Source organism: Acanthopagrus latus, chromosome 4 (genome assembly GCF_904848185.1).
Source record: "Acanthopagrus latus isolate v.2019 chromosome 4, fAcaLat1.1, whole genome shotgun sequence".
NCBI lineage: Eukaryota > Metazoa > Chordata > Actinopteri > Spariformes > Sparidae > Acanthopagrus > Acanthopagrus latus.
Window position 1 is genome coordinate 32,331,581 of NC_051042.1, and position 26,115 is coordinate 32,357,695.

At 44.7% G+C, this 26,115-nt stretch overlaps 2 protein-coding genes and 1 long non-coding RNA gene across 3 annotated transcripts; 2 read left to right on the forward strand and 1 right to left on the reverse strand.

Moving 5' to 3' along the window:
• Positions 1-7,489: 7,489 nt before the first annotated feature.
• Positions 7,490-15,707, forward strand: larp6a (La ribonucleoprotein 6, translational regulator a). The gene is made up of 3 exons (XM_037094868.1): positions 7,490-10,664; positions 12,297-12,495; positions 13,730-15,707. The coding sequence occupies exons 1-3, from the start codon at positions 9,883-9,885 to the stop codon at positions 14,825-14,827; spliced, it is 2,079 nt and encodes a 692-aa protein (XP_036950763.1). The 5' UTR covers positions 7,490-9,882; the 3' UTR covers positions 14,828-15,707.
• Positions 15,708-17,563: 1,856 nt separating this feature from the next.
• LOC119017813 lies at positions 17,564-21,339 on the forward strand. Its single transcript, XR_005074563.1, has 4 exons — positions 17,564-17,900; positions 18,876-18,964; positions 19,652-19,747; positions 19,929-21,339. It is a non-coding gene; the product is annotated as an uncharacterized LOC119017813 (long non-coding RNA).
• Positions 20,078-25,567, reverse strand: tm2d3 (TM2 domain containing 3). The gene is made up of 6 exons (XM_037094869.1): positions 25,410-25,567; positions 24,750-24,851; positions 22,760-22,920; positions 22,414-22,588; positions 21,584-21,659; positions 20,078-21,447 (listed from the first exon to the last, which is right to left on the reverse strand). Exons 1-6 carry the CDS (start codon positions 25,513-25,515, stop codon positions 21,282-21,284), a joined length of 786 nt encoding a protein of 261 aa, XP_036950764.1. The 5' UTR covers positions 25,516-25,567; the 3' UTR covers positions 20,078-21,281.
• Positions 25,568-26,115: the final 548 nt, after the last annotated feature.

Here is a 26,115-nt window from a genome sequence, read left to right on the forward strand (position 1 = left end):
GAATCAAAGTGATGGGCTGAGCCACTGATTTACCAGCGGCTTTAAAGAATAATAATATAGAATAAGGCACAACAAGGATGATTGGTGGTAGATGTAACAGTCTCAACACTGATTTTACTCTTTGTAGTAGAGTTACAGAGCAGGTTACAGAGACATATCCAATCGAAGCCACTGAGACTCATCTCAGGATTGCAATTCTACTTACCAGTTGTGATACTTGATGATATATTACATGAAAGTCATCCCAGTCTCATATATTCTGAGTTTATTCGTGAACAAAGAAGGAAATAGCAAAAACCATCTGATTAAGAATCCTTAGGAGTCAGATTCTCCCTGAGCACCGATGATGGAGAAGTGGGAAAAATGTAATTATGAGAAAAGAACATCCTGTGCTACGGTGTGAATTAGAAGACAGGGATTTGATAGAATGGCACTGCATGAGATCACATATGACAAGTGTCCAGTTCAGCTGTGCACCTAGAAACATGTTATCATTTCCACAAAACCAACCAGTGATACATGCAGCATTTACGTACTTCATCTTTTTTTATTTTTAGTCAAGAATGCGACAGACAGCGTTTGATTCGACGCTGTGGTCATTTCGCAGGCTCTTGTCGGTGGTGCTATTGAATTGTATTGTGTAACACTGAAAGGAGCGTCTACTTTGAGTGCAGCCCTGGGGACTTATAAATAATGGTGGACAGAAATAGACACATAATTCAATTCACACATTTTTTGTGGATTTCTTTGTTGACCGAAGGTTGACAGAGGACTGAAGAGGGTCGTCAGTGTTACACTCGGATGACAATGCCTGAAAAGAGGAAGTGGGCAGCAACAACTATAATGAGTTCCAGTTATTAGTGTAGCCTGACTGGGACAGGTCTGCTCAGGTGATTTATAAACAGCAGTGAACTGATATGAAGCTGATTTACATGAGAATTTATGGAAAAATGGAGGTTGATCCATGAAACAAAACTCACAGCTCCATCACACAACGCTCCTCCACCTGTCTACCAACTCCTACGTCATCGACTCCTGCGTCACTTCCTTTACGGGCCTTCTGTCGTGGACCACGATGACCAGAGATCACTGCATCACCGTCTATATGATTCTTCTTCATGTGGGACAGGAGGGGCGGTGCTCCAGCGGCCGGTGCTTTCTTGACAGCTTGTCTCACACTTAGACATTAATTTCCATTTCAATTTGAGAACCGGTCAAGTGTTGAAAATCATTCAGGGAGCAGCAGCAGAGCAACAGAGTGACTGCATGTTCACAGTTTTATTGATATGAGACTTATTTCATCAAATATGGAGTCACCACACATCATGAGGACATATTGTAGACTAGGAAACCAGACACAGTTTAGTCATGTATGTGGTTCAAATATGACCTCATGTCCCGTCTGGAAATATCTAAAAATAGTATCTATCTATAAGTGTCACTGCGCAAACAAATGCGGTCCATCTTCAGCTCATGTCATTATTCTCAACAGACCCTCTCCTCTGCTTATTCATATTGTTGGCATAAACCATATCTGGTCCAACATAGATGAAAGCTACATGTTCTGGATTCGATCTAAATCTTGGTGAAGATCCCAAAGCACACAGATAGATTTCTGAATTCTCTGGTAATATTTGAAGCATACGTGTTTGTTAATGATGTTGCAGCAGGTGGGCTGACATGTTTGTATCACTCCTTATTTTCATCTCTGTAGCATGTTACAACCTTTTGTCCTATGAAGTGCAGTGCATTATTTATGACAGGTGTTTTTATTGATCTCGTTTTGGTGTACATATTAACAGCCTATTGATTTTGATTGACCATCGCTACTCTTATGGCATGTATGGACTACAAATACCCAAAAGTTTGGCTGAATTCATATTCTGTACCTTCACAATCATCACTCCCTCAGCTGGACTGTGCTGAGAATGACTCTTAAGACACACATGTCATATTTTCACTTAAATCAGCCTCAGTGTTCTTTTATATATATATATATATATATATATATATATATATATATATATATATATATATATATATATATATATATATATATATATATAAAATGACCAAACCAGAGTTTGTTTTCGTTTTTGATTGAGATTATTTCTTTATTTTTTAAATGTTCATTATTGTTTCATTTGATTTAAACAGTCGAATTATTGTTATTATTTTTTTTTTCATGCGTCCAGTCGAGCAAATTCTTTTTTCAAAGAGGGAGATGGTAAGTCTTCTTAGCCTTTTTTTGTTTTTTTGAGGGGGGGGCACTCAGCAAAGATCGCTGAATGATATTCAAAAATGTGAGGGGTGATGGAAAAAGGTGTAAATGGTAATTTAGTCTTCGGTGCTCTCGGTGATGCTCCACCTGACGAGCCTGGTTAAACTTTTTTATGGTACGTTGTAACGTGTGGGGGAACCGAAGCAACTCGGAGGAAACCCGAACTGACCCAGGGGTTTAATGACCTCCACACTGCAAACATCCTCTAACGTAGTTTAGAGAAGTCATGGGTAGTGTGATGTGGGTCGAGATGTCGTCAATGGTCAAACGCCGTCGGTGGTGCACCAGTCAAAGGGTTTGGCCAGAGCTTTTCCCACCCTAGAAAAGAAGCTGGCATCTGCAGTCCTTCTTGGGCCGTGGAGGGCATCCAGATGGATTTTCAGATACTTCAAAACAGCTTCATCAAAAGGTGAACTGTTTGATGCAGCTGCAGCCTCCAGTAGCTGTTCAGCAGAGCCAAACTCCTTTTTAAGGTCCTCAATCACGGCTTTGTTGACCCTCTTCATGTTGTTCCCAGTGTTTTTGAGAGCAAAGTCATCGATGTGGATGTTACTACGCGCCATGTCTGACAGACGCTGAACGATGTGGTCGATGTCTTCCGTCTGAGACGACTGCCCGGATTTCTCAGGGGCATTTATGGTGAGCCTCAGGAGGAGGGTGGTGATGATGTTGTTAGTTGTCTTCTCTGATACACGAGATGAGGTGTCAGTTGACTCTTCTAAGAGTTCAGGGGACTCTTGTAAGAGTTCAGGCGACTCTTCTGAGAGTTGCAATGCCTTTGTTTTTTTAGTCAAAAACAGACTATCAACATGGTCCCTCAGCTTCATGTTTTCACGATCATCATCGATGTAGAACGATGGAGATGGTTCATCATCGTCTAAAGGTTCAACCAGAAATGAACAACAGGGTGTTGTAGTCACCGATTTTGTGAGGGTCACCAATTTTGTGATCAGGTCTTTGATGTTGCATAGTGCACCAGACACTTTCTCACTGTGACTTGTCTGATTTGATTCCTCCTCCTCCACCCAAAACAGCAACTGCTGCAAGAACTTTCGCACTGCATCCTCTGTCATGGCGTACATAACCTCAGGAGAAAAGCTGCACTGAGTGGCGTCCACCTTCCTCCTGACGTTACAGATGACGCTGTCAGAGAGACATCTTCCCATTGGTGCTGAGGGGAATCGATATGTGCTGGTAGCAGTGAAGTGATCGTACAGTTTATCACTCAAGTCCTTTGAAAACTTCCTGGTCATGTTGATGACTCTGACGTCACTTCTGTTGGCACCAGCTGCAGGTTCTTTTGGCAGGCTTAACATTTTGAACAGGGACTCAACCACATCGTTAGTCATCTCAAAATCCAGAGAAGAGGGCATCTTATTTTCCACACTCATTGACACCGTTGTCTTGGCCTGAATGCCAGCTGAGCTGGGCCGCGGAGACTCTGGAACAACTCCGGGTAGATCAAAATCTTCAGCATCCTCTTCTTTGTTTGTAGGCTGAGAGGAATCTGAATCCCGGCTGAGAGGCACAATAAAGTCTGGTTCTTCTTTCTGAATTGATGTTTTCAGCTCAGACTTCATTTTCTCAAAAAGTCTCTTGACAAACTTGAAAAATCTGCATTTGCGCTCTTCTTCTTGCTTGTCCTCAGACGGTGTTGCTCGTGAGGCTACAAAGTCTTTCACAATATCATGTATCAGCCCCGTATTGAAATGGTGCTCAGCAGAGCTGCTGAACTCACTGTCCTGATAATGTAGGTCACGACTTATGATGTTGACGATGTCAGCCGCTGCATCTTGAGCGTCAGCAGAGGGGCTGGGAAGACTGGAAGCAGCGTCAGCTTCTTCTCTGGTTTCCGGTGTCTCACTGGACCATTTGTCAAGGATGGTAGCCACTGCTCGACTCACAGAGGGGTCGGAGACCTTGGACTTCATGCTCTGAGCTGATTCACATCTCAGTGACGGAGCAGAAATGATCCTTTCTTCTTGTTCCAGCAGCGGCGATGTAGATTCCGCACTGGCCGGACTCGAACAACATCCTCGGCACCCAAAGGTCACTTTCCTCACACATGATTTCAGATATGTCACCATGTGACACAGAGATGCTGTGCTGGACACGGAGCTGGAAACAAAAATGGCAGGCTCTTTCGACAACGTATGAGTGCTGATGGCCAGAGATACTGCAGATTTTACCTTCAGTGAAACCTCCATCTCGACCAGTTCTGTCAGCTTCTCTGCACTCTCACATTTCTCCTGTGGGACGTCAAGAACTTCAGCAAAAGCGTCAGGAAGGGAGTCTCCCAGCCGCACACTGAGGTTTTCCAAAGCTGTCTTTATATCAGCCTGTGAATCATTCCTCCTGAAGCGCTCCTGAAACATCGGTAAGACTACGCTGATGGTCGACGCAGAGAGCTTCTGTATGATTTCTTGAATCATTTGGCTCAGCATCATGGAGACTCCCGAGTCACAGCTTCCTTCAGCTAACAGAGTTCGCTGCACTGGGGAGATGCTGTGAAAGTGTTTGTTCACGATGAGCTTGACAGACTCTGGATGAACAACGACGGTGTTATCCATCGGGGATCCGGACTGCTCCGCTGTCGTCATCTCGTTTCCTCTCGTGAAGTTGGCTTGAACTTGTTGAAAGTTATTGATCGCTGTGTAAATCCTCGCTGTTTCTGCCTCTGGGAAGAAAACCGCGTCTGGTACTGGTTAAAACCAAATGTAACTTGTGTGAACCTTCACACCACCTGTAACATTTACATCAAAGATTCTATGACGTCACTATTTACTTTGGATCAAAGCACTTGCGTCAAACTTGCGCAGACGGACACGTACGGAACTAACGAACGCGCGCACGTTTTGGAGGAAGTGAATCAGCAATAAAACGAACAGTCACACTGAATTTGTTTGCAATTAATCTATGAGCACACCAATCAGTCAATAATTGATTTATATGATCAATAATTATTGACAGTCCACAGTGACAGAGGTGTGATTGCAGGTGTCTGTCTTGCCGCAGCTGTCGGGTCGTTATTGGTGCCAGCAGGATGAATTAAACGCGCCCTTTACGCACAGCTGCGCACTAATTATCAATCTTTGCGCAGAGTATAAGCGTCTGGGACTCCGGCGGCTCTGTGTTTATGTTATTTATGTTCTAATCCCGTTGTTGTATATAAATGTGTTCGTCCTATTAGCGTGCTTGATGTACATGTCCTGATAAAAGCTCATAGGAAAGGAGGATTTGCGCCGGCCATTGTAATCTAACGGTGTTTATTAAGGCCTGATTACTGGCAGCTACAGTTATTGATCTTAAAAAATAAAATCATTGCAAAAAGAAAAGTTTCTCCAGTAATATTTTCATCACACATGTTTTGTTAATAATTTTCCAGCAAGTGGGCTGATTAGTTTTGCACTCAGGATGTATTATATTGTATAGTGCATCTTTACTGGTCTTGTTTTGGTGTAAATATTTAAAGCCCATTTATAAATCTTATAATCAAGTTCAAGAATCTGTAGAACTCATGATTTCTCAAATATCAAGACTTTTGTCCGTGTGTCCTAAATTTAATAAAATATCATTTTTTTGGACATCAGATATGCAGATTTCATTTCAGACGCACACAGAACATGGCTGTCTGTCTGCTGTCCGTCTGTTCCGCCAAACATGGACTCACTGCTGACTGTACCGTGGGCCAAACTACAGACCTGCCCGCCCTCGGCCTCCAGAGAACAGAGCGTCCACACACAGTCACACAGTGGAAACAGACCTTTTAAATGTTACAACATGTTGAGCAGGGACATGGCAGGACTGTGGCCCCCCTCGTCCCCTGAGTCGTCCACACTGAAGTGGGCCAGTGTTTTGGGAGAAGCTGCTGACACCAGATGACCCGGCTCACTAAACTGGCACCGCTTCGCCGGTGATGAAGAAAGTGACGAAGACAGGATGGCGGACGAGTTCGCATCCAAAAGTGGAGGGAGACGCAGCTAACTGGGAACGTGTCCGCTCGCCACCAAAACAGCAAGAAGGCACATTTCACTGTCTCTTACCTTTATTCAGCATGATGAAAGTGGGTTATATGTCTTTGTCTTCAGTGTCTGTGGTGACCTGAAGTGAATATTTCCATGGATATCATCACATTCTGATCATTTCTTTGAGGTTTTTTCTGGCTGGTTAGCATGCTGAGATATCTGTGCAGTACAAAACACGAGCATCACAATGTCAAAACTGTCATTTCTTAAAATTCTGCTGACAATTTTAGTAAATTTTTGACTGTTTTCAACTAAAGTCCTTACGTACGGCACCTTTAAACCAGGCAGAATAAAGTGCGATTCCAGAAAATACAAGCGTTTTCTATTTGGAGACAATTGAAACGATCCTTTCATCTTCAGCTGTGAGAACAAATCCTCAGTGAGTGATAAATAAATGCCTCTGTTTATGTCTCTTCCTCACCCTCCTCTTCCTCTCACTCGTGTTGCATTGTACCCAAACTGGAGTGCTGTGCCGCTTGTGGTGCAGAGAATGAGTCAGACTGCCCACCAGCTGCGAGCGTGGACTGCCGGTGGAGAAGAGTAAAGATATTTCATGCAGGGCAGGCAACAGCCAACAACATCGGTGTGGGTGATTTACAGAGCCATTAGGATGGAGGCCAACAACAGGCTGCAGAAACGGACCTGCGATCAGAAATGTTCAGCTGACTGCAGTAGTGGTGCTCTCTGTTGAACACCTACATATGCTCCCGCGCTACAAATCATCATCAATGAAAGTCAGCGATTCTCGAAATGAACGCCCACTTCTGGACCTTCCAGTGAAAACCTTAGGCAAGTAAATAATCATGGTGTAATCGTGTGTAATAATTTCAGCTGAAAACATTCAAAAATTTACCAAAATGATCAATAAAATGTGAATAACAGCTCGGACGTTATCCAGGTTCCCACTCCTTTCTAGAGATCTTATTTCAAGGACATTTCCGGTGCCGATACGTACGACAGACACTAATATGTTCCTTAAATGAACAATTTAAAACACCAATGCCTTTTTCCTCTTGTGAACAACAAGTGTGCTGTCCACGGCTGCCTGAACATCAAGAACTGAGTAGCATGAACACCAGAAACAAAGAGCTGCTGGAAGTGTTGCTTTAATTGAGAGCAACAGAAAATATACACAAGAAAAAATAAGACGAGACAGTTAAAACAAACAACTAACAGGTTTTCTTTCAGGAAAAATCTACATTTTTATTATACTATACAGGATACTACTAATATAATTCTGTATTGTGTAATTTTGGGATGTTTAAATAATGTTAGAGGACATTTTACTTTTTTTTTTTTCATGACTGGAAAACTGCTCAGCTGTGTTCCAGGTTTTCCAGGACATGTGGGAGCTCAGGTTAAGTGACTATTCGCTAATGCTGCAAGGACCAACACTCTCCAGGTTCTCCAAGCCGCTAGCTGAACAGCTAACTGAGCTAATGGCAGCTGCAGTTAGCGGCAGTTAGCGATTCCTCAACCGTGATATGCTGCTCCTTCTTATTGTTGCACCTTTAAAATAGGTTAAATGTGTCTCCAGTTGAGTGGACGAGGTTTCGAAACAGCATCGTGACATCTGTGGGGAGTTTTTTGTTGCAGGTAAAATAAATCAAATGCAGAACTTTCCCGTCTTCAATATTCTACAGAGGAGTGGATCAAGGACGCTGGTGAGGTGATCGCAGATGAGCTGTGGGTGAAAGGACTAAATAGGATGAAAGCATTAGCCGTTAGCTCTCGACTTCAGCTCATTCAGTTTAAGGTCATTCACCCGTTGCGCTCTCCAGGGACTAAACCGAAGAGTTTTCCCTTCTGTTTCTGCCACCTGTGGTGAGTGTGAGTCAGCTGACGTGACTCTTGGGCCTCTTTTTGTTCTGGTTCTGGCCCGAGCTGGTTCCTGACAGTCTCTTGGTGATATCGGGCCGCTCCGTCGACTCACTGACTCGTCCCTTTGCTTTACAAGATGCCGTCATGTTCGGTGACGTCACTGGAAAACGGGTCATTTTAAGAGAGCGGAGGTCAGTTTCTCCTCCCTGCTTCAAAAAGCGTCTGAATGACGTGGTTTCTTGACTCCCACGCCAGGTTTAATAAGCGTTGTGGCACTTTTATTAGGAGGGAGAGATCACAAACCAGGAACTGATCTGGACTTGGACTGTTTTGTACTGATCCGGTCCTGCAGTCACACCCTGGGATTGTTGTTGTCCCAGCTTGCAGTGGGCCTTGACCCCCTTTCATTCTGGGATATCTGACCCTCAATTCATGAGTGGAAAATCTGTCTCACCGGTCACATGAATTTGAGTACATCTGTTGTGTTGTCTTGTTGTTCGTGTGGTTTATCTGTCCAGTGTTTGTGCCTTTCTCTTGTCCCCACAGCAGGATCCGACTCGTTACATGTCAGGAAAGTAAGTATGAGTATATGAAGAGATGTTGCAGTTGTCCGACAGCCGCTGCTGTTTTATTTCATGTAGTTAATTTTACTGCATTTCTGTTTTTTATCTCCCGCTGCCTCACATGTTGTCGGCTGTGGATCCTCACATCATCGCTCTCCTTCTGTTATCTGTATTTGTTCACTTTGACGCCTCTTCACTTCTTTTTTTTTTTTTTTTTTTTACTGCCAATTATCTTGTGTGTCCTCGTCCAGGTCAGCGCGGTGGAGAGGAGGTCGTGTCACCGCTCGTCGATGCCTCGTCCTGCTCACACACTTCACATATATTATATAACTTGTATCAGTTTGCAGTTTGTAAACTGTGATTTTGTTGTTCTGTCCTGTAAAAGCGACATATTCTACTACTGCGGATGTTTTTTCCCTCTGGTTAAAATGTTTTTTCTGTCTCAGCCGGGCAGGTTTTTTCCTCAGGACAGACTGTTGAGCCTGCTGAGGCGACGTGATTGTGATTTTAAGGCTTCACAAATAAAATTACTTGATTTGGATTCCTGTGTCCGAGACAAGATTACCTCACGCCGACAACAAACTACAATTGTATTGTATTTTACCAAAGTAATATTTAAACACGACATCTGTACTTTTATCACTGTGGAATACTTTTTTAACATCACTCCTTAGAAATCAGTATCAGTATCGGCCCAGTGTGAGTCTCTAATCTCTTATCTGGACCCCCTGAACTCAGCATTTTAAAATTTAAAAGTTAAATTTGAAATCTTGTTGAATGATCATCAGTCTGAGCACATTTGAGTTGTGACTAATATGAATAATTTCTTATTAATGTAGAGTTTTATGATGTTTACACTCATGGGTTCACAACCTTTTTTCTACTTCCGGTACAGGCACCAGTCTCCGCGTGCGTGCAACGCGCCGCTGAAAGCTTATTATCCAATTAGCGGCGTTAGAGAAGAGGGTCGCCCTCCGCACGGCAATTTCCTAATTACAGAGGAACACGTGAACTGTCGCTCCTGCTTAGACTCGTGTTTAACGGGAGGCCTTCGTGTCTTGGCAGAAAAAAAGACAGCTCGGTTGTGTGTAAAAAAAATGTTTAAAAATAATCTGTGTGTGGAGAAAAAATACTAAAAAATAAAAAGAGAGAGAGAGGGAGAGAGAGAGAGAGAAAGAGAGAGAGGGAGAATATGCACGCCTTAGTGAACGCCTTCATGCGCTGCCTCTCCTTCCTCCTGCCTCCCTCTTGGCTTTGTGTCAGCTTCTGCTTGTGGGTTGGGAACGAGTGTGAGGACACACTGCCTCCGCGGCCCAATCCCAGAGCTCGTTTCAAAAGCAGAAAGCCTCTTACATATGAGGAAGTAGCAGCAGCAGCAGCAGCAGCAGAAGCCGAAGGAGGCTCCAGCCCGTCGGTCTCGTCAGGTCCAGGCTGCGTCTCGCCGGCTGCTACAAGCCCCGCTGCTCCTCAGGGCCCTCCGTCGGGTCGGATCTGGATCGGGGGTCTCTGGCGAGCCGTGGAGCGCGTCTTCGGAGCCCCCTGGGTCCTTCTCCGCCATCACTGGTGCCCTGAGAAACGTCGAGCAGCTTTACGCACCCCGTATCCTGTCTGCGCCTTCGAGCCGAGCGAGATTAAAAGCTTCCAGGGAGGCGCTGCTGCTGCTGCTACTACGAGCGCCGAGGCGGGGAAGAAGAGAGCGGGCGGACGCACCTTGACTCATCCGAGCAACATGAGCGGGTCCGTGGGGATCCCCGAGCCGAACCCGGCGCTGTGCGCCTCGGGTGCGTCAGCGGAGCTCGGCGTCGATGAGGTAATCACCGTGGATCAGCACACGCAGGAGATGGGGACGGTGACGATAACGGTGGCCATTCAAGCGGCGGAGGACGAGGAGCCCGGGGAAGTGTCCTCTAATCATATTGACTTTCTCGGAGGCAGCTGCAGCGAGGACGAGCTCGGAAGACACGACAAATCCAGGTTTGAGTCCGTTTGCCACTTTGTAGCCGGTGATGCCCGCGGTGACAGCGGCAGGGTCTGTCAGGTGTGAATGTAACGAGTCGGGTATCATCAGCTGGGTCACACGGTGTGTTCCTGTTCCGGCCACACTTCTGCTTTTAATACATGCGAGTGTTACTCCTCCAAGTCTCTCATGCCCAGAAGGCTGGCGGGTGAATGAAGCGCCTCTTCCTCCTGGTCTCAAGGTTATTTCAGCCCTCACTTGTCTATTTCTGCGCCGGATTTTATAGCCTTACTATATCAGCTCGGGTTGGTGAAGTGCCAGCACATGAGCGAGGGAGGAGCAGCGTGGGTACAGATGAGACTGTGGCTGAGACAGTGTAGACTACAAATAGAGCTCCAGTCCCGACAGGTGTGATCACAGTGAGGAAACAAAAGGCAGAAACAAACCGCACCATGTGAGAGGAGGACCACAGATTCCTCACAGAGGGTTATTTTCTATATCATCTCCCAGGTGGGATGTTATTGGGGGGGGGTGATAAAACCACCTGTAGGCTGGCAGCATCAGTGCTGTAGAGACACCTGAGGGAAGGATAAAGGATGGCACCTTCACTTTAATCTAATTCCCCTGCGTCATGCCCTGCTATTTATATCCTCTGGCCTATAAGTTCCCTGGTCGGACTGCATGCACAGAGAGTGAGTCAGTGACTGGAAGGCCAAAGGGGAAAATAACTCTCAGTAATCGGGCGTTTTGCTTTGTCACACCTCTAATGGCCCTCTGGCGTGCAGAGCGTCTGCAGCACCTGTGCAGACCGGCACATTTTTTTTTTTTCACACAGGATGTATTTTCTAAAGATTGCGAAACATCTGATAGGAAGCAGGAAAAGTGCAGTTTGTGTGGCATCTGCATGTGAGGCTGAGTCAGCTACGATCCTGCAACGTGCACTGCTCACCAGTGATACCGCAGCCTAGTTTGCTTAGAAACGTGCTTCACCTATAACGTTTCATAGATTCACAGTGAAACTATTCTATCTGTGGGTTCCCTGCCAGCTGTGCGGTCAGCCAGGCTGGAAAGCTGCTTGTCTGAGGGCGTGCGAGGGAGGGGAGGAGGCGGGAGGAGGTGATGAGTCATCCACAAAATTTCATTCAGACCCTCGCCTCATGATCTGCAAAGCGAGGCCACCTGACTGCTCGGCTCCACCGCTTCAGCCCAGGTGCCTGAAGATCAAACTGAGTCTAGAAACCTTCAGCTTGAGTCGTTTGGTGTTGGTGACCAGTGTTAGTGTGACTCTGATTTGATGAGCCACCATATTCTGTGTGGGAGGGAGAGCCTGTGACTCCGCGCCCTTCAGATGGAGAGGTCTTGGCAGTTTTAGGGCTGGCGGGACGCTGGTGTCGCGGTCTGGCACAGCGGCATGGTGACTGTAGCTGCTTGTCAGCTGCTGCAGGGAGAATTGCAGAGGGAGAGGTGGCAGGATGATGATGTACTCCTGCCAACAACTTGTAAGCCTCTGTCTTATTGTATTAATGAGAGTGAAATGTGTAACAGTTGTAGTTTTTGGCAGTTTAGGATATGAAACATTCAGTGACGTGCTGGAGGAGAGTCTCTGCTGACCTCACGCATGTTGTCTCTCCACACACACACACACACAGCGGCGCCGGGACCAGCGGCGGGGAGCTGGAGGAGGAGAGCTGGCAGCCGCCGGATCCGGAGCTCGTCCAGAAGCTGGTCGCCCAGATCGAGTACTACCTGTCCGATGAAAACCTGGAGCACGACGCCTTCCTGCTCAAACACGTCAGACGCAATAAACTCGGGTTTGTCAGCGTCAAGCTGCTCACGTCCTTCAAGAAGGTAACCACAGCTGCACAGCACTTAGACACTGAGGCGGAAAACGCAACAGGAAGCAATCTGAATGTTTGTAGAGGTGATCACAGTGTCACTAATGTCACTCATTATGTGCTTTCAATGCTGTATATTGACATTCCTGAAATGGCAGTAAACTAAAGATGGACACAATCTCCATACGTGATATTTAAATTGGCACTGTGTAGCTTTGAAGAAGAAAACCAAATGTTTACGTCTATATGAACGAGGTTTCCATCAGCGAGCTGTTCTCAGAGGAACAGAAGGTCCCACAGAACACTGCTTTGAAGCTAGAACGGTGGCAGGGTCCGCCACATATAAACAAAGTAAAACGGCGTTGGATTATGTGTTGTTCCTTTTTTTAAGGTCAGTCTGTTTATCAAGTCATGAAAACAGTCAGTGAAGATCTTTCTCTTGTGATTTAAAATGTCTTCCCCGAAACTTCATCATGCACCTTCCTTAATATATGCTCGACAAAACGTACAGATCAGAACCTGTTCGACGCCTCGAAGCCATTTCTGCAACTCCCATGACGTCGATTCTGAGGAATTGAGGCCCTGAATTACAGTGACTGGTCTGTGTCTAGTGTCGACATGACGAGCTGTCGGAGCTGCAACGATGTTCTCACGTTGATTCACAGCAGCTGGTGACACTTCAGCCTCGACGCTCATTTATTAAAAAAAATACAAACAAGCATTCAGATGTGAGCTGGATAACGCCGAGGTGATGCAAATTATACAGTGATGAATTCGAGTAACGCAGCGACTCGGTCAGCACAGACACCGATTCAGCGTGTGTGACTGACAGGAAAAGGCCGTCTCTGATTATTAAAGGGGCACTTTGTAGTTTTGGAGAAGAAATTCAAACCCAGACAATATTAATGAGGTGATAATACAAACTCAGAGATATTTATCTTTCCATAAGTGAATAAACAAGCTGCTCTCAGAGGAAAATATGGTCCCAGAACTCTGTTTGAAGCTAGAAAGGTAGCAGGGCAGATTCTTAACACCTACACCAACTGAATAAACAATCAGTGAAGATCTTTGTCTTCTTCTGCAGAGTGCATCTGAAGTTGTTCTTCTGCCCTTTTTAAACTGAAGGTTCATGATTCTTGAAAAGAAGCCAGTGAAGTGGATCGATTTCGTGACCTATTGGTTATAAGGTGGCCCTCGTTAACCACTCGGCATCTCACCCATTTAACACAAGCATCGTCTCTTTGCAGGTGAAACACTTGACTCGTGACTGGAGGACCACCGCCCATGCTCTGAGACACTCGAAGATACTCGAGCTGAACGATGAGGGTCGGAAGGTGCGGCGTAAATCTGCAGTGCCGGTCTTTGCCAGTGAGTCGCTGCCGAGCCGCATGCTGCTGCTGAGTGATTTGCAGAGGTGGCCGGAGCTGGCTGCTCTCACCAAGGATAACGGAGGCAGTGAGGGAGGAGCCACGCAGCAGGAGCAGCTGATGAAGCTGTTGCTGAAAGCGTTCGGGACGTACGGCGCCATTGCCTCCGTCAGAGTCCTGAAGCCCGGGAAGGACCTGCCGGCTGACCTGAAGAGGCTGAGCGGCCGCTACGCTCAGCTGGGCACTGAGGAATGTGCTATCGTGGAGTTCGAGGAAGTGGAGGCTGCTGTTAAAGCCAACGAAGCTGTGGGGAGCGAGGACGGAGGGCCCAGTTCACTGGGGTTGAAGGTAGTCCTGATCGGCACCAAGCCGCCCAAGAAGAAGGTACCCAAAGAGCGACCGCGTGAGGAGGGAGGGATGCGCAAGAGCCGCTCGCTCAACAGCAGAGTACGAGAGCTTCAGTACCACGGGGACGACTCGGCCTGCAGCTCCTCAGACACCGAAAGTACCCCAACATCGCCTAGACTGGCAAGAAAGTCCCAGTCCTGCAATAAGCTCAGCCCCACCACTGCAGGCATCAGCTTCCAGAACAATCACCTGAGTCCTGGTATGTCCCCGCGGAACAGTCCCTGGTCGAGCCCCCGTGCCAGCCCCTGTCCTCAGCGCAAATCTCCTCACTCCCACAAGTCTCCCTTAGCCAGCGAGGGCAGACTGAGCCCGGAGCCCGGGCGCCGCTGGGCAGACTACTCCTCGGACAGTAGCCTCACCCCTTCAGGGAGCCCGTGGGTCCAGCGGCGCAAACAGGTGGCGTCTCAGGAGAGCAGTCCGGTCGGCAGCCCGATGCTGGGTAGAAAGATCCAGAACGCGGACGGCCTGCCGCCGGGCGTAATGCGGCTGCCGCGGGGGCCCGACGGAACCCGGGGCTTTCACTGTGTCACTGTTGGCGAGCGAGGAAAGACTGCTGCCACCCAGACTTGATACGAGCAGCGTCATTATGCATTCCTTCTCCCCAACCCCAGACGTGAAATGATGGATTGGATCTGAGCTGTTGTTGGCCGTGTCGTTCAGCCGCCCACCCCCCGACCCGACCCCGCGTTTGAGACTGTGTAGATATATTTTTGTTGAGTGCATCAGTTTTCAGCCCGTTTTTTGTTTATACTTTTATACGATGTTTGAGTTATCATGGTAACATTAGTGATTTTACTAATGGGAAATTTGAGTGAATGTAAAGTTTATATTTGCTTTTGAAATGGACCACGTCACCGTCATTCGTCGACGCTTGTTCTGCACGGGGCGGGTCGGAGAGGGCGTTCCACCTTCCTGGTGTTTTTTTTTTTTGTTGTTTTGTTTTGTTTTAAGTCAAGTGTCCTCTGTCTCGTGTGTAGAAGCTCACAACATTTGTCTGTGGATGGTGTGTAAATGTGTAAGTGGTGTAGGCACATGGACCTGATAGAGATATCACCATATGCCTTTTTTTTCTGTATTTGTCTACTGTGAGTACCATTTTTACATCTTTGAACTGAGGCCATAAATTTGCTCCACTGCCATAAAGCTCGGACAGTTAAACTTGGACATGATATATATTTTTTAGTTTTTATTTTTCATTTTTTAATTTCAGTATTTTCTGTATACTTTTGGGAGGAGGTTCCCCTGTAAATGTTGAGTTGTTCAGCAGGTAGCTGCATTATTTATTTTTTAGCTTTTTTATTTTATTTTTTTTATTTTTATTTTTTTTTTCTTGGCATATCTGTTTCCATCAGTCTAAGTGAGGTTTGAGGGATCAGGTCAGGCAGAGTGTGTGAGCTGGGGTATTTGTACAGTGCGACGCCTATTGTACAAATAAATCACTAAAATTGCATTCGGCCTGACTTTCTCTTTTGTTTGTGACACATTTTTGAGGTGGTCTGAAACAACCATGATCAAATCTTTTTTATTTTTATTTTTAATACGTAAGCGAGACATAAGTGAGATATCGTTGCCGTGCCAAGACTGTAAGATGCTCTTCAGACTTGGAGAGCAGAATTTTTGTTTTTTAATGGATTGCACAGATGGAAGGAAGGATGAAAAAAGGAGTGGATGGATTATAAGCTTTATCAACCCCCCCACATGATGAACATGCAGTTGACAAAACGCTGACACAGACCAGGTGCACAAGTAATTAATTTAAAACCCCTGTATCCTGGTGTGTTCTTGCCAAGAAATTAGTGTTCTCTACCCTTTTAAATTTTCATGTTTTTAGTCTTTTTTTGAATGTGGAATAAACATCCCAGTGCAGCAACTGTGATGTCAAAAATGTCTATAAATGATCCAGATTTAATTCGAATATAGAAAACGCACAACAAAACCAGTTGCGTAAGTATCCACCTCCTCCAGTCGATTGGTAATTACAGCTTTGGAGTCTTTTGTGGATTTACACATCTGGACACTCGTCTGTTGTTCCAGCTCCGTCAGGTTGCACGGAGGAGGCCACAAGTGTCTCGGCACGGATCCTTCGTTGGATTGAGGTCTCGGCTTCTGAACCGGACGGTTGTCATTTTGAACACAGAACATTCCTGTCGAGCTCCGACTCTGTTTGGGGTTGTTTTGTCCTGCTTGAAAATAAAACCATCTCCCGCGGGTGTTGGGAGGGAAATGCAATGATTCGTGTTGCACCATGGTACCAGTGTATGACAGACAAAAAGCTCAGTTTTGGAAGACTGTTATTGTTTTCTAATTCTTAACAACACTCGTCCAGCTGCGTCGACTAAAAGCCTGTTAGGTTTTTAAATTAGATTTTGGATTACTGCAGAAAATAAACTGTGACAAACACACGTCTCTGACACTTGAGCACATTTTGCACAGCTTAAAAGAAATTGCCAGAAGTAAAAATCTAACGTTAGGCTATAAAAACAAAGTACTTTATGGTCGCAGCACTTCATCGTCACACTTTAGCATCAATCGATCTGTCTACATGTTTTAGAGTTTGAGTGCGATTAGCTGAAATAATCAAAGTCCACTTGTAAAGACTGATTAGAGAGTAGATGAGTCTTCATGTTCAGCATGATGACACTGAACGTCCCCGACTGTACGTCTCATTTAGTTGCTTGTTAGCAACTGTGTGTTTAAAGACCTACAATGCTTCATAATTCAAACGCTGGGTCTTTTGGCATTGAAAATAATCTCTGCAGCAAACACAAGCTTCTGATTCTTACACCTTTCGTTTTTCACAGATCAACTCAAAGTTTTCTGGTTTTCAAATTGTAAACTGACTGATCCTAGAATTAAAAAGCTAACGTCAGCCTATAAACGGATGCATCACGTCACCACCATTAAGAGTCTTACTGCACAATTACTATCCAGGTTTTCTATAAACTGATCGATAAACAAGTTGTAAAGTCAGAGTTAGAACGGTTTGTATCTAAAGTGGGCCTGTAAAAACAGAGTAGTGAGGACGGTTAACGTCCCCGACAACCTCTGTCGTCTCACTCAGACACTAGTTAGCAACCGCTAACTGTTTGTAAGACACATCATAATTAATTAATAATTCATTTGTGGGACATTTAATGATGGATTTTATGTCACAGTGCAAAACATTTACATCTGGAGCATGTGATAACCACAGACCTTATTTTAGGTTGAACCCACTGACCAGAAGTTCAACAATGTTAACTGATTCTGAGTTGTTGGACTTATTTCTGTAACACTCTGGTCTTACAGCCACTCAGATACCTCTGGGTTATTCCAGGGTTGGGAATCTTCCGAAGCAAAAAAACAATCATTCGACCGCAGCATCGTGGCTCTCTGAGCGTCCATGGTCCTCTCAGTCATGCTGGCTCAGACTCTCCTCACATAGAAATCTGTTTTTAAGGACAGCACTTCTACACACAGGTGATCTCCATTCAACTAATTGTGTGCTGTTAAAAACATTATTGGCCTCACTAGTGCTGATTTTATGTCGGCACAGGGGGCTTACGCAATCAATCATTTCGTGTTCTCTGTTTGTTCCTAATTCAGATCAGCATGTGGAGCTTTGTTTTCACACCGCAGTGAATCGTCCTCTTTGCTGATCAGCGTAAGCAGAATAATTACTCCATCGTCGTGTTACAAAACAAAAAGGACAAGGTCCACGGCTGGCGAATTACTTTTTTTTATAGGCGCTGACATTTCTTTCATGTCCTCAGGTGGATTCGGAAAAAAAAGGCTCCTTAGCAACCGTCCAAGTGTGAGAGAAAGGCTCGCACGGCTGGATGCTCACGGAGTAGTTAGACTTTTAAATTCACGCATCTTTTTCTGTTCATCCGCTTTTTGTTGTTGGGTATCTTCCGTAGGAGTGGGCATAATGAGGGGACGCAGTGTGTCAGGCGGTGTTGGATACGGAGGGGTCAGAGCCGATGCTCCAAAATTCAGAGGCGCGTTGGGACTAAGTGGGATTGCGTAATGGACAGGATGAATAAACTTTTGTTCTCCTCTTTGCATCATTAGCAAGTCAAAACCAGGACGTCGTGATACCTCCCGTGTTTGACGGACAGCGTGTCGGCTAAACTCCCGGTGAATGTGAACAATGACTGTTTGGGATAAGTAGCACAAAATTAAAGTATTACTCTACTAAGAAGTTCCGTATAATTACCTTTTTAAGGATGGTTTCATATCCGCAGCAAATGGGAATATCATAAAGAGAGATAATGACCAAACCAAATACCACTCGGGTTATTATTCGTAATTGGCGCGGTAGGCTTTGATCTGCCAGAACAGCAGAAGTTGTTTGGTGCAGTCATTTTGTCTGTTTAAATTTCACATAAGAAGTGAGATGTGGTGCTCAGATCACAAATCAAAGGGGGTTTGTGTAGTTTTCGGAGAAGAAATTCAAGCTCAGAATTTGAATAAGTGAATAAACAAGCTGTTTCCAGAGGAGCACTGAACACAGTTTGAAGCTAGAAACTGTGGCGGGGTCCGCCGCATATAAACAAAGTAGCGCAGTGTGAAATAGTGCGTGTCCTCTGAGGTCAGGTTTGTTTTATCAGGCGTGAAAATAAAGACGAGTTTATAGTTTGTTTAGATGGAACAACTCAGTCATGAGGAGACTCAGCGCTGCAGAAGTTACTTCAGGCCACTGTGCGTTCAGCTTCGTGTGATACTGTAAGTCTTCTGCCATCATTACATAATTTATGATACAGCACTACGACACACAGTGTGATTCAGACAAGCTGAAGTCAGCCAGCAGCAGCGCTCACAGGGAGCGTGTTGTGGATGAAGGAGCACGAAGCCTTTTGTCAATATCCAAATTACAGGTTTCCAAAAGGTGAACAAAAAAAACAAAAAAAAATTCCCTCTTGCAGGATAAAGGTGAGCATTTGGAGTCTCGCTTGCATCAGTCTGTGGGAGGGAGCTGTCGTGGCTGTGAGGGGGCGGCGTTGAGTTTGAGGAACAGGAATTAGGGTGGAGTAAATTTTACACCAGACTCGCAGCAGAGCAGCCAATTGGAAAGGTCGACACAAAAAACAAGAAGTTACTGGAAAGGAAATTATTCCCCCCCCCCCATCCTCTCCTCTCCCTGTGATTTCTGTTTGCTCTCCCCTCACATTATGTAACAGGAGCAGCGTAATATCTGCATGAATTGATGGGTTCAATAGTGCAGCTGTGAAAAGCCATTCCACTGATCTCTGTGGAACACTTGGTGTGCCTTGCTCAAAGGCCTTGGAGCTGCACTTGTTTATCGCACATGCTTTGGCAACGCAGGCTGCTGGCTCTGTGTTCAATACGAGGAAAAGCACAGACATCTGTGAAAATGACCTCAGCTAATAATAGAGCTCCGAATTCTTTCAGAAGCTGTGAGGAGAGCAGCGCTGGAGCTGAACGCTCCTCGAAACAAAGCACCTGTCCTGCCCGAGTGTTGACCTTTGACCTTGTCTTTTCAAAAAGGTAATGATAGAACGAAACAGTACTTATTACTAATCAACACAAGAAAAGGCCACATTAGTCACTTTATTTCCACTCTTCTAATGCTGAAATGTGTTAGCTTCCAGGATGTGGTTCAGACGGTTGTGAAAATTGTGTTTAGTCTCTTCAGCTCGTTCATTTTACCTCCGTATCAACTCTTCAGGGAGATTTCCTGAATCATGACAAACAGCTGTTGTGGCTCCTGCTGTATATTTAAAGGTGGCGCCGCCCTCCCTACCTCCAACTACAGGCCCAACAGTGCTCAATGTATCAAAGGTACTTTTAAAAACACTGCAACTACAATTACACGTGTGATATTTCACAATTTTATTTACATAACTTAAAAAATGTCATTTACAGTGTTCCAACAGATTAAAATGACCCGACACTGAAAACAGAAAATATTTACATGAAGTGAGAGATGAGTGCAAAAATCTTACAGCGTTCGAACGTGGAGATCTTTTTTTTTTTTTTTTTAAAGATGTGAAGAATGATGATGTTTGAGGAAAAATATCAGCTGCATTCACAGGATATCTCCAGTATCTCCAACACAGGAAACCACGAGTAACTGCAGTTTGCTAGTGCAATGCATTTTAAGTGTCGCAGTGTTTTTTTTATACACAAACATGAGACGGTGAGAGATTATTAACTGTGCATTTGGCAAAATATCTGACTACACGTTACAGTGAAAGATGACAGAAACCAGTTTCACCTGCACTTCTTCCTGTTTCTCTACCAGCTTCAGTTTCCACATGCAGCAGCTGTTGTGCATCTGTCTGTATAACACGTGAGCATTAACAGCAAACTTTTAATTTCCAACATTTGACTGAACTTTTGTAAAGTAATGTGTCATGTATATTGACCTCAGTAAGCCTGCACAGTTGACTCAACGTACAGACAAAATAAAGTAAAAACAGTTGGAATCATCCACAAGAACAGCTATCTGTTGTCAGTGAGAACCCCAGCACATTTTCATGCTTATTTCATATACATATATAAAACCTCTCTATTGTCTATTGTCTAGTGCCACCATAAAAAGCTACGTAGCCATGGTAACCATCTGACCCCAAATAATTCATTTACCTTGCGATAAAGGGGAAAGCTGCACGGCTCCCAGATGACAGGATGTCTGTGAAAGCACCGCTCCACAGGAAACCAAACCTATCTATATATCAGCATGACGGAGCCAAACCACCAGTTAAGTCAAACCGACTAGAAAGACGTAATTACTGGCTTCTCGTCGCCCTGCACAGCTCCATCTGCAGAATCTCAACAGGAGACGGCGGCAGAGTGATTGGGATTGATCTGATGGTTGTGTGGGTAGAGTCATCGTTGGTGTAATGAAGACAACACTTCCTGCCTGTTAGCAGATGGGATGAGGACGTGTTGCACAGTGAGCTTGGGCAGGCAAACGTGCTATGAACCACGGTATCTCAGATATTCTATCTTGGAGAGCGAAGCGGTGTGAGGCGGAAGAGGGCACGACGCCATCCAGCCACGTCTCCAGAGCTTTGCCTCAGATGTAGAGCGAACCGTCAGCGGGTCCCACATAACCGACTCCTATCAGAAGAACATCTATCAAAGTCCAAATGCCCAGGCCTCCAAAGCTGAAGAGTTTGCCCAGACCCTCTCTCCACTGGCCCAGATAAAACCGATCTGCTCCGAAACCACCAAGCGTAATGCTACAGGGAGATGTGACAGAAGACACAGATGGAACAAAGTCAAAACACGCATTTAGAGCACACATCTTGATTCTAGAAGATTTTTTTCTACCATCTAAGCTCGTCATAACTCTTGAGATACCAGCAGCAGGTTTACCTGAGCGCTAATGCTGTCGACCATTTGTATCCACCAGTCCAGTTGCAGAATAATCGTTTCTGAAAGCGTCTCTTACCTACAGAATAAAAAAAGACTTTTAGTGGACAGACGGTGGTCCTGATGTTCAAAAACAAGTTCACAAAACTAAAACAACAATAACATTACTGGGCAACAGGTTAGCATGACTGAAGATGAACGTACAACACATGCAGACAGAATTCTTTTAAATACAACAACCAAAAAACACATTTGACGATATTGTTTTCTAAAATAGTGTTTTTAGTTTTCATCTAGGTTCCTCGATGGTGTAATAAAATTTTTAAACTTTAACACGAAACTTTCGAAATGCCACTAACTAAAAATTACACAACGTCGATGTCAGAGTGGCAGGTTGACAATGGACACGTCAGCTGGCAGTGAACTCGTTCTAAGAATATTTCTCTGGGATGTAGAAATACTGCTGCAAAATAAACGGTTAAATGTAAAAATGTGATCAGCCTGATTTACATCTGGTGGACCTTAAGAGTGCAATTAGCAAGTTTTTAAGACTGGAAGTTAATCGTCCTCCAACTCCTGCAGGCAAGGACTGAAAACCACATGGCAATAATTACTCCACAGTATTACTTTTAGATTAGTGACGCGACAACTACGTTCGTATTCAAATATGTATCAGCACAGAGCAACTGGTTTACATTTGTCCACACAAGATGTGGATGATAACCTAAACTATAATGATTAAAGTCATTATTACCTAAACCTGCCTACAGCGCCTGACTGAGATGCAGTTAAAGTAATGAAACCCGACAGGTTTGATAGCAGAGCACTCGTACCTAAACAATGCACATGGTCTAGAACGTCACAGGTGGCGTTGTAGCGCTTGCGTGGGCAGGACACCGTCATACAGTTGGTAGAGTTAGAGCAGCGATACTGGGACGGGTCCAGCTGCCAGCAGAACTGACAGCTGATGGTGAGAGAGAAGTTGGTCTGCTGCTGTCCTGACTCACCCTACAAACACACAAAAAAAGCAGCAGGTCATCAATACACAGCTGTTATTACCACAACAAAGCCTGAGAACTTCAAATCTTTACCGATGAGCTAAACAAGGATGAAGTTCTGTGCATAAATCTTCTACGCTTCATGCAACTGAGATGTATCCCAAAATGAACCACTACTCACTATACAGTGAACCCCCTCTTTGGGTTTACAAGTGAAGTTGGCTGGTTTCCTGTAGGTGCAGTTGTGATGGTAATTGCAGAGCATGCAATCAGCTGGCAGGCGACTACACAGTCCCCCGCTAGGACACTTGGAGCTGTAGCTCTCTTCAACAGCAGGAGATGCTGGAAAACAGCACACACAAAGGAGTCACAGTTATTCCATATCTAGCTGGAGTAATCAATGTGATGTAACAAAGCTCCGGTGAAAGTTTATTTTACAACTTCATGTCTGGGAGCAGTAATGAGTGCGGTATTGGGGGGGTTGTGACCACATCCCTTTGAATCTCTTGCCAAATCGGTAAAATAAAGCTGTGGGTGGTAAATGACTAACACTCTGCCCTCAACAAAAAGGCCATCAGAGAGTCCTTGAGCGAAGCCATTCACTGCTGATTGCTCCACTGAGACTGTCTGCTGGCCAGCGACTGTAGATCGTTTTCTCTTTGTTGAAAAGTTTTTAACTCTTCAAAGCCTCGACTCCCCGAAAGCAGAGTTCTCCTCGTTGTGACAGATGGTGAGAATGAAAACGCATATTTCTAAGTTAAAAACATTAAACATCCTAAAGTTGATCAGTCAGACGTGAACTAGTGTTGTTCTACAAGTCTTATCTGTACAATTCAACACAGAAATTTGGACAGAATCTGAGTGCCTGTATGGTGGGTGCACAGATTATGAAACTTTGGTCCAATACTGGTGTTTAAAACAACATGAAAAAAAACAAGCGAATGCTTTTTTCCTTGTTGTTTATTATGTTTGTGTTATCTATTCCCCCTTTTGTGCCATAGACAGAAATAAATTATCATTATACAAAATAACTGACTGTTTTAAAGTCACTCAGCCCAAGACGAAGAAGAAGAAGAAGAAGAAGAAGAAGTTCTGAGTTTAACTAATACAGATGTTGTCATGTTGGGGGAAACTGGTGGGAGCGCCCATGGGAAATTCACACAACACAGAGTGAACATGCTAACTCCACAGAGAAAGACGCTGTCCCACTTGGGACTCTAACCCAGGACATACTTGTTTGGTGACCCAATTTCTAGTGTTTTTTTTATTTTAACTGTCCGAGAGAAATTCCATCCAAGATCAGTGGACAATCTCATGTACAGCATTCACTTTACCCCTTCCGCTCCATCCTGTCCATCAGCCGCAGCCATTGTTGAATGTCATCCTGTTTGCTGAGTGGCTAAGAGCAATCTACAAGTTAAACATCAGCAATAATCACCATCATTCCTTCCTGAGTCCTTCCTGACCTAATACCAAGTAAAACCCAGGCTCATAACTCTTTGAACATCAGCACGTGAACCGAAGCCTCGACAGACCTGTATGACAGCGATAAAACCCATCAATAGCTGCACTCTCTCCCTCTTTCTGTACCTGGCTAGTGAATGAAGTCGGTCTCACACTAACAGCACATTTCTCCTCGTCTTCTTTCTACCGCTGCTGCATAATCAAATCATACTCTGTATTCTGATAACATCTCAGATGCTTAACAAGGTTTGTGGTGTTGTCACAGTATCTCACATTCCTCCCACACGCACAACACATTCAGGTGTGTTGCTGTTTTTAGGACTTGGGAAAAAAAAAAAACAACTCCCCACATAACAGCAGTTGCGGTCAGTCGTCATTAATGTTCGCTGTCCATCAGAGGCACTCTAATGTTCAGCCAATATATCAGTGCATCGCCACTGTATAGATAAACACAGATTTGCAGATTGAAGACTGCAACACCAACCTCATGCAGGAAAATGCTGTGAGGGTCGTGAGCTTGTATGTGTGATTCCAATAAAATCTGACATGTCAACAACTTCTTAACCAGAGATCTAGGTTACCTACAACACACAAGATAATCCCAGAGTGGACTGATTTGATTCATATTTGGTCACTGTAATCAGTTTCTGGTAACAGGTTACAATCACTGACTGCCATTAATGTTGATCAGTGACAGGTGTGTTTACCTGAGGCTGCAGCAGGGACCACCGGGCTGGTGATGACGGGTCCATGGTGAGCATCCCTGGTGTTGGAGAGCTCGTGGCCAACATGAGGAGAGCTCAGGTACCCTGGCAGGCAAACGGACAAAATATATATATATACGTTTTGAGTCCAACTCATTTATGTTGTAATCATGGATATTGAACTTTTTATCTATATTCGTGTTGTGCTGATCGTGGAAACAATGTTGGGTCACGACCAGCACACAGACACGCAAATAAATATGACACAGACGATTAAAACGGGTGAATATTTAAAAAAAGAAAAAAAATCAGATATTTGAAATGAAACATCTAGCTAACGGTAAGCTAGCTAACAGTAACGCTAACTTCATTTCACCTAGGCTTTCACACGTTTTACAAATTAACAATGACACTTAACTGACTGTTAGCTCTCACATGACCATAGAATAAATACTAGGTGCTGTACTGCGTGTTGCATTAACCAAACACCTCAATCAATCTGCGCTGGTCACTGTTTTCGTTGCTAACTGGCTAGCTCGTTAGCTGGCCAGTTGATGCTAACACAGTGGGAGGAAGCTAACGGCAAAGCGCAAACACACGTACGAGTTAGCCATATAAACGAGCCGAGCTGGCGTGAATATGTCACTAGCCCCTTAAACATACCGTTAACACATTGTAAGACCAGGTCCATAAACAAAACGGTAACAATTCCGTAGGTTTTGAAGCACCGTCCTCTGTCCGGTCGCCACATCTGACAGCTAGTGGCCATTGTTGCGGCAGAGCGAGTTGACGATGCGTTCAGGTCGTGTAGGACAAAAAGCCTTCGTCAAACAGCGATGTGGGAGATAAGGAGAGGTGAGTGCTCGACAATGCAGCACTATTTCCATGGTTGTTTGATCATCTTCTAAATTCAGAAAGACGCATTTCCCTGTCACTAATTGCTCATTGTACCTTTATTAGACTTGGTGGTTAGATTTAAAGTGAAACGTTTGATTATATTTTCAAGACGTACATATTGCTGCAGACGCAGATCCTCAAAATCTTCACAGTAATCCCGAGAATTATTATTTGCAATGTTGTGACTATTTATTTCGGTTTGTTTCAAAGCAGTGTGACTCAATCTGAAAAAAATATTATATGCATGCCATTTTTCCCATGAGTTTGAACGCAGCATGACCAGCAGCAGAACTTCCTGGTTGCTCATCTTGCCACGCTCACAACAACCATGTGAAACACATGTCATACACTGTATTTTCATTTTCTTTTTATGATGCCCCACCTCTGGTCAGAATGTCACGTTTATTTTTGGTGTTTAATTTAGGCTGTGAGTTCTGTTAGCGGCAGTAACCTCTCATGGGCATCAATGTGG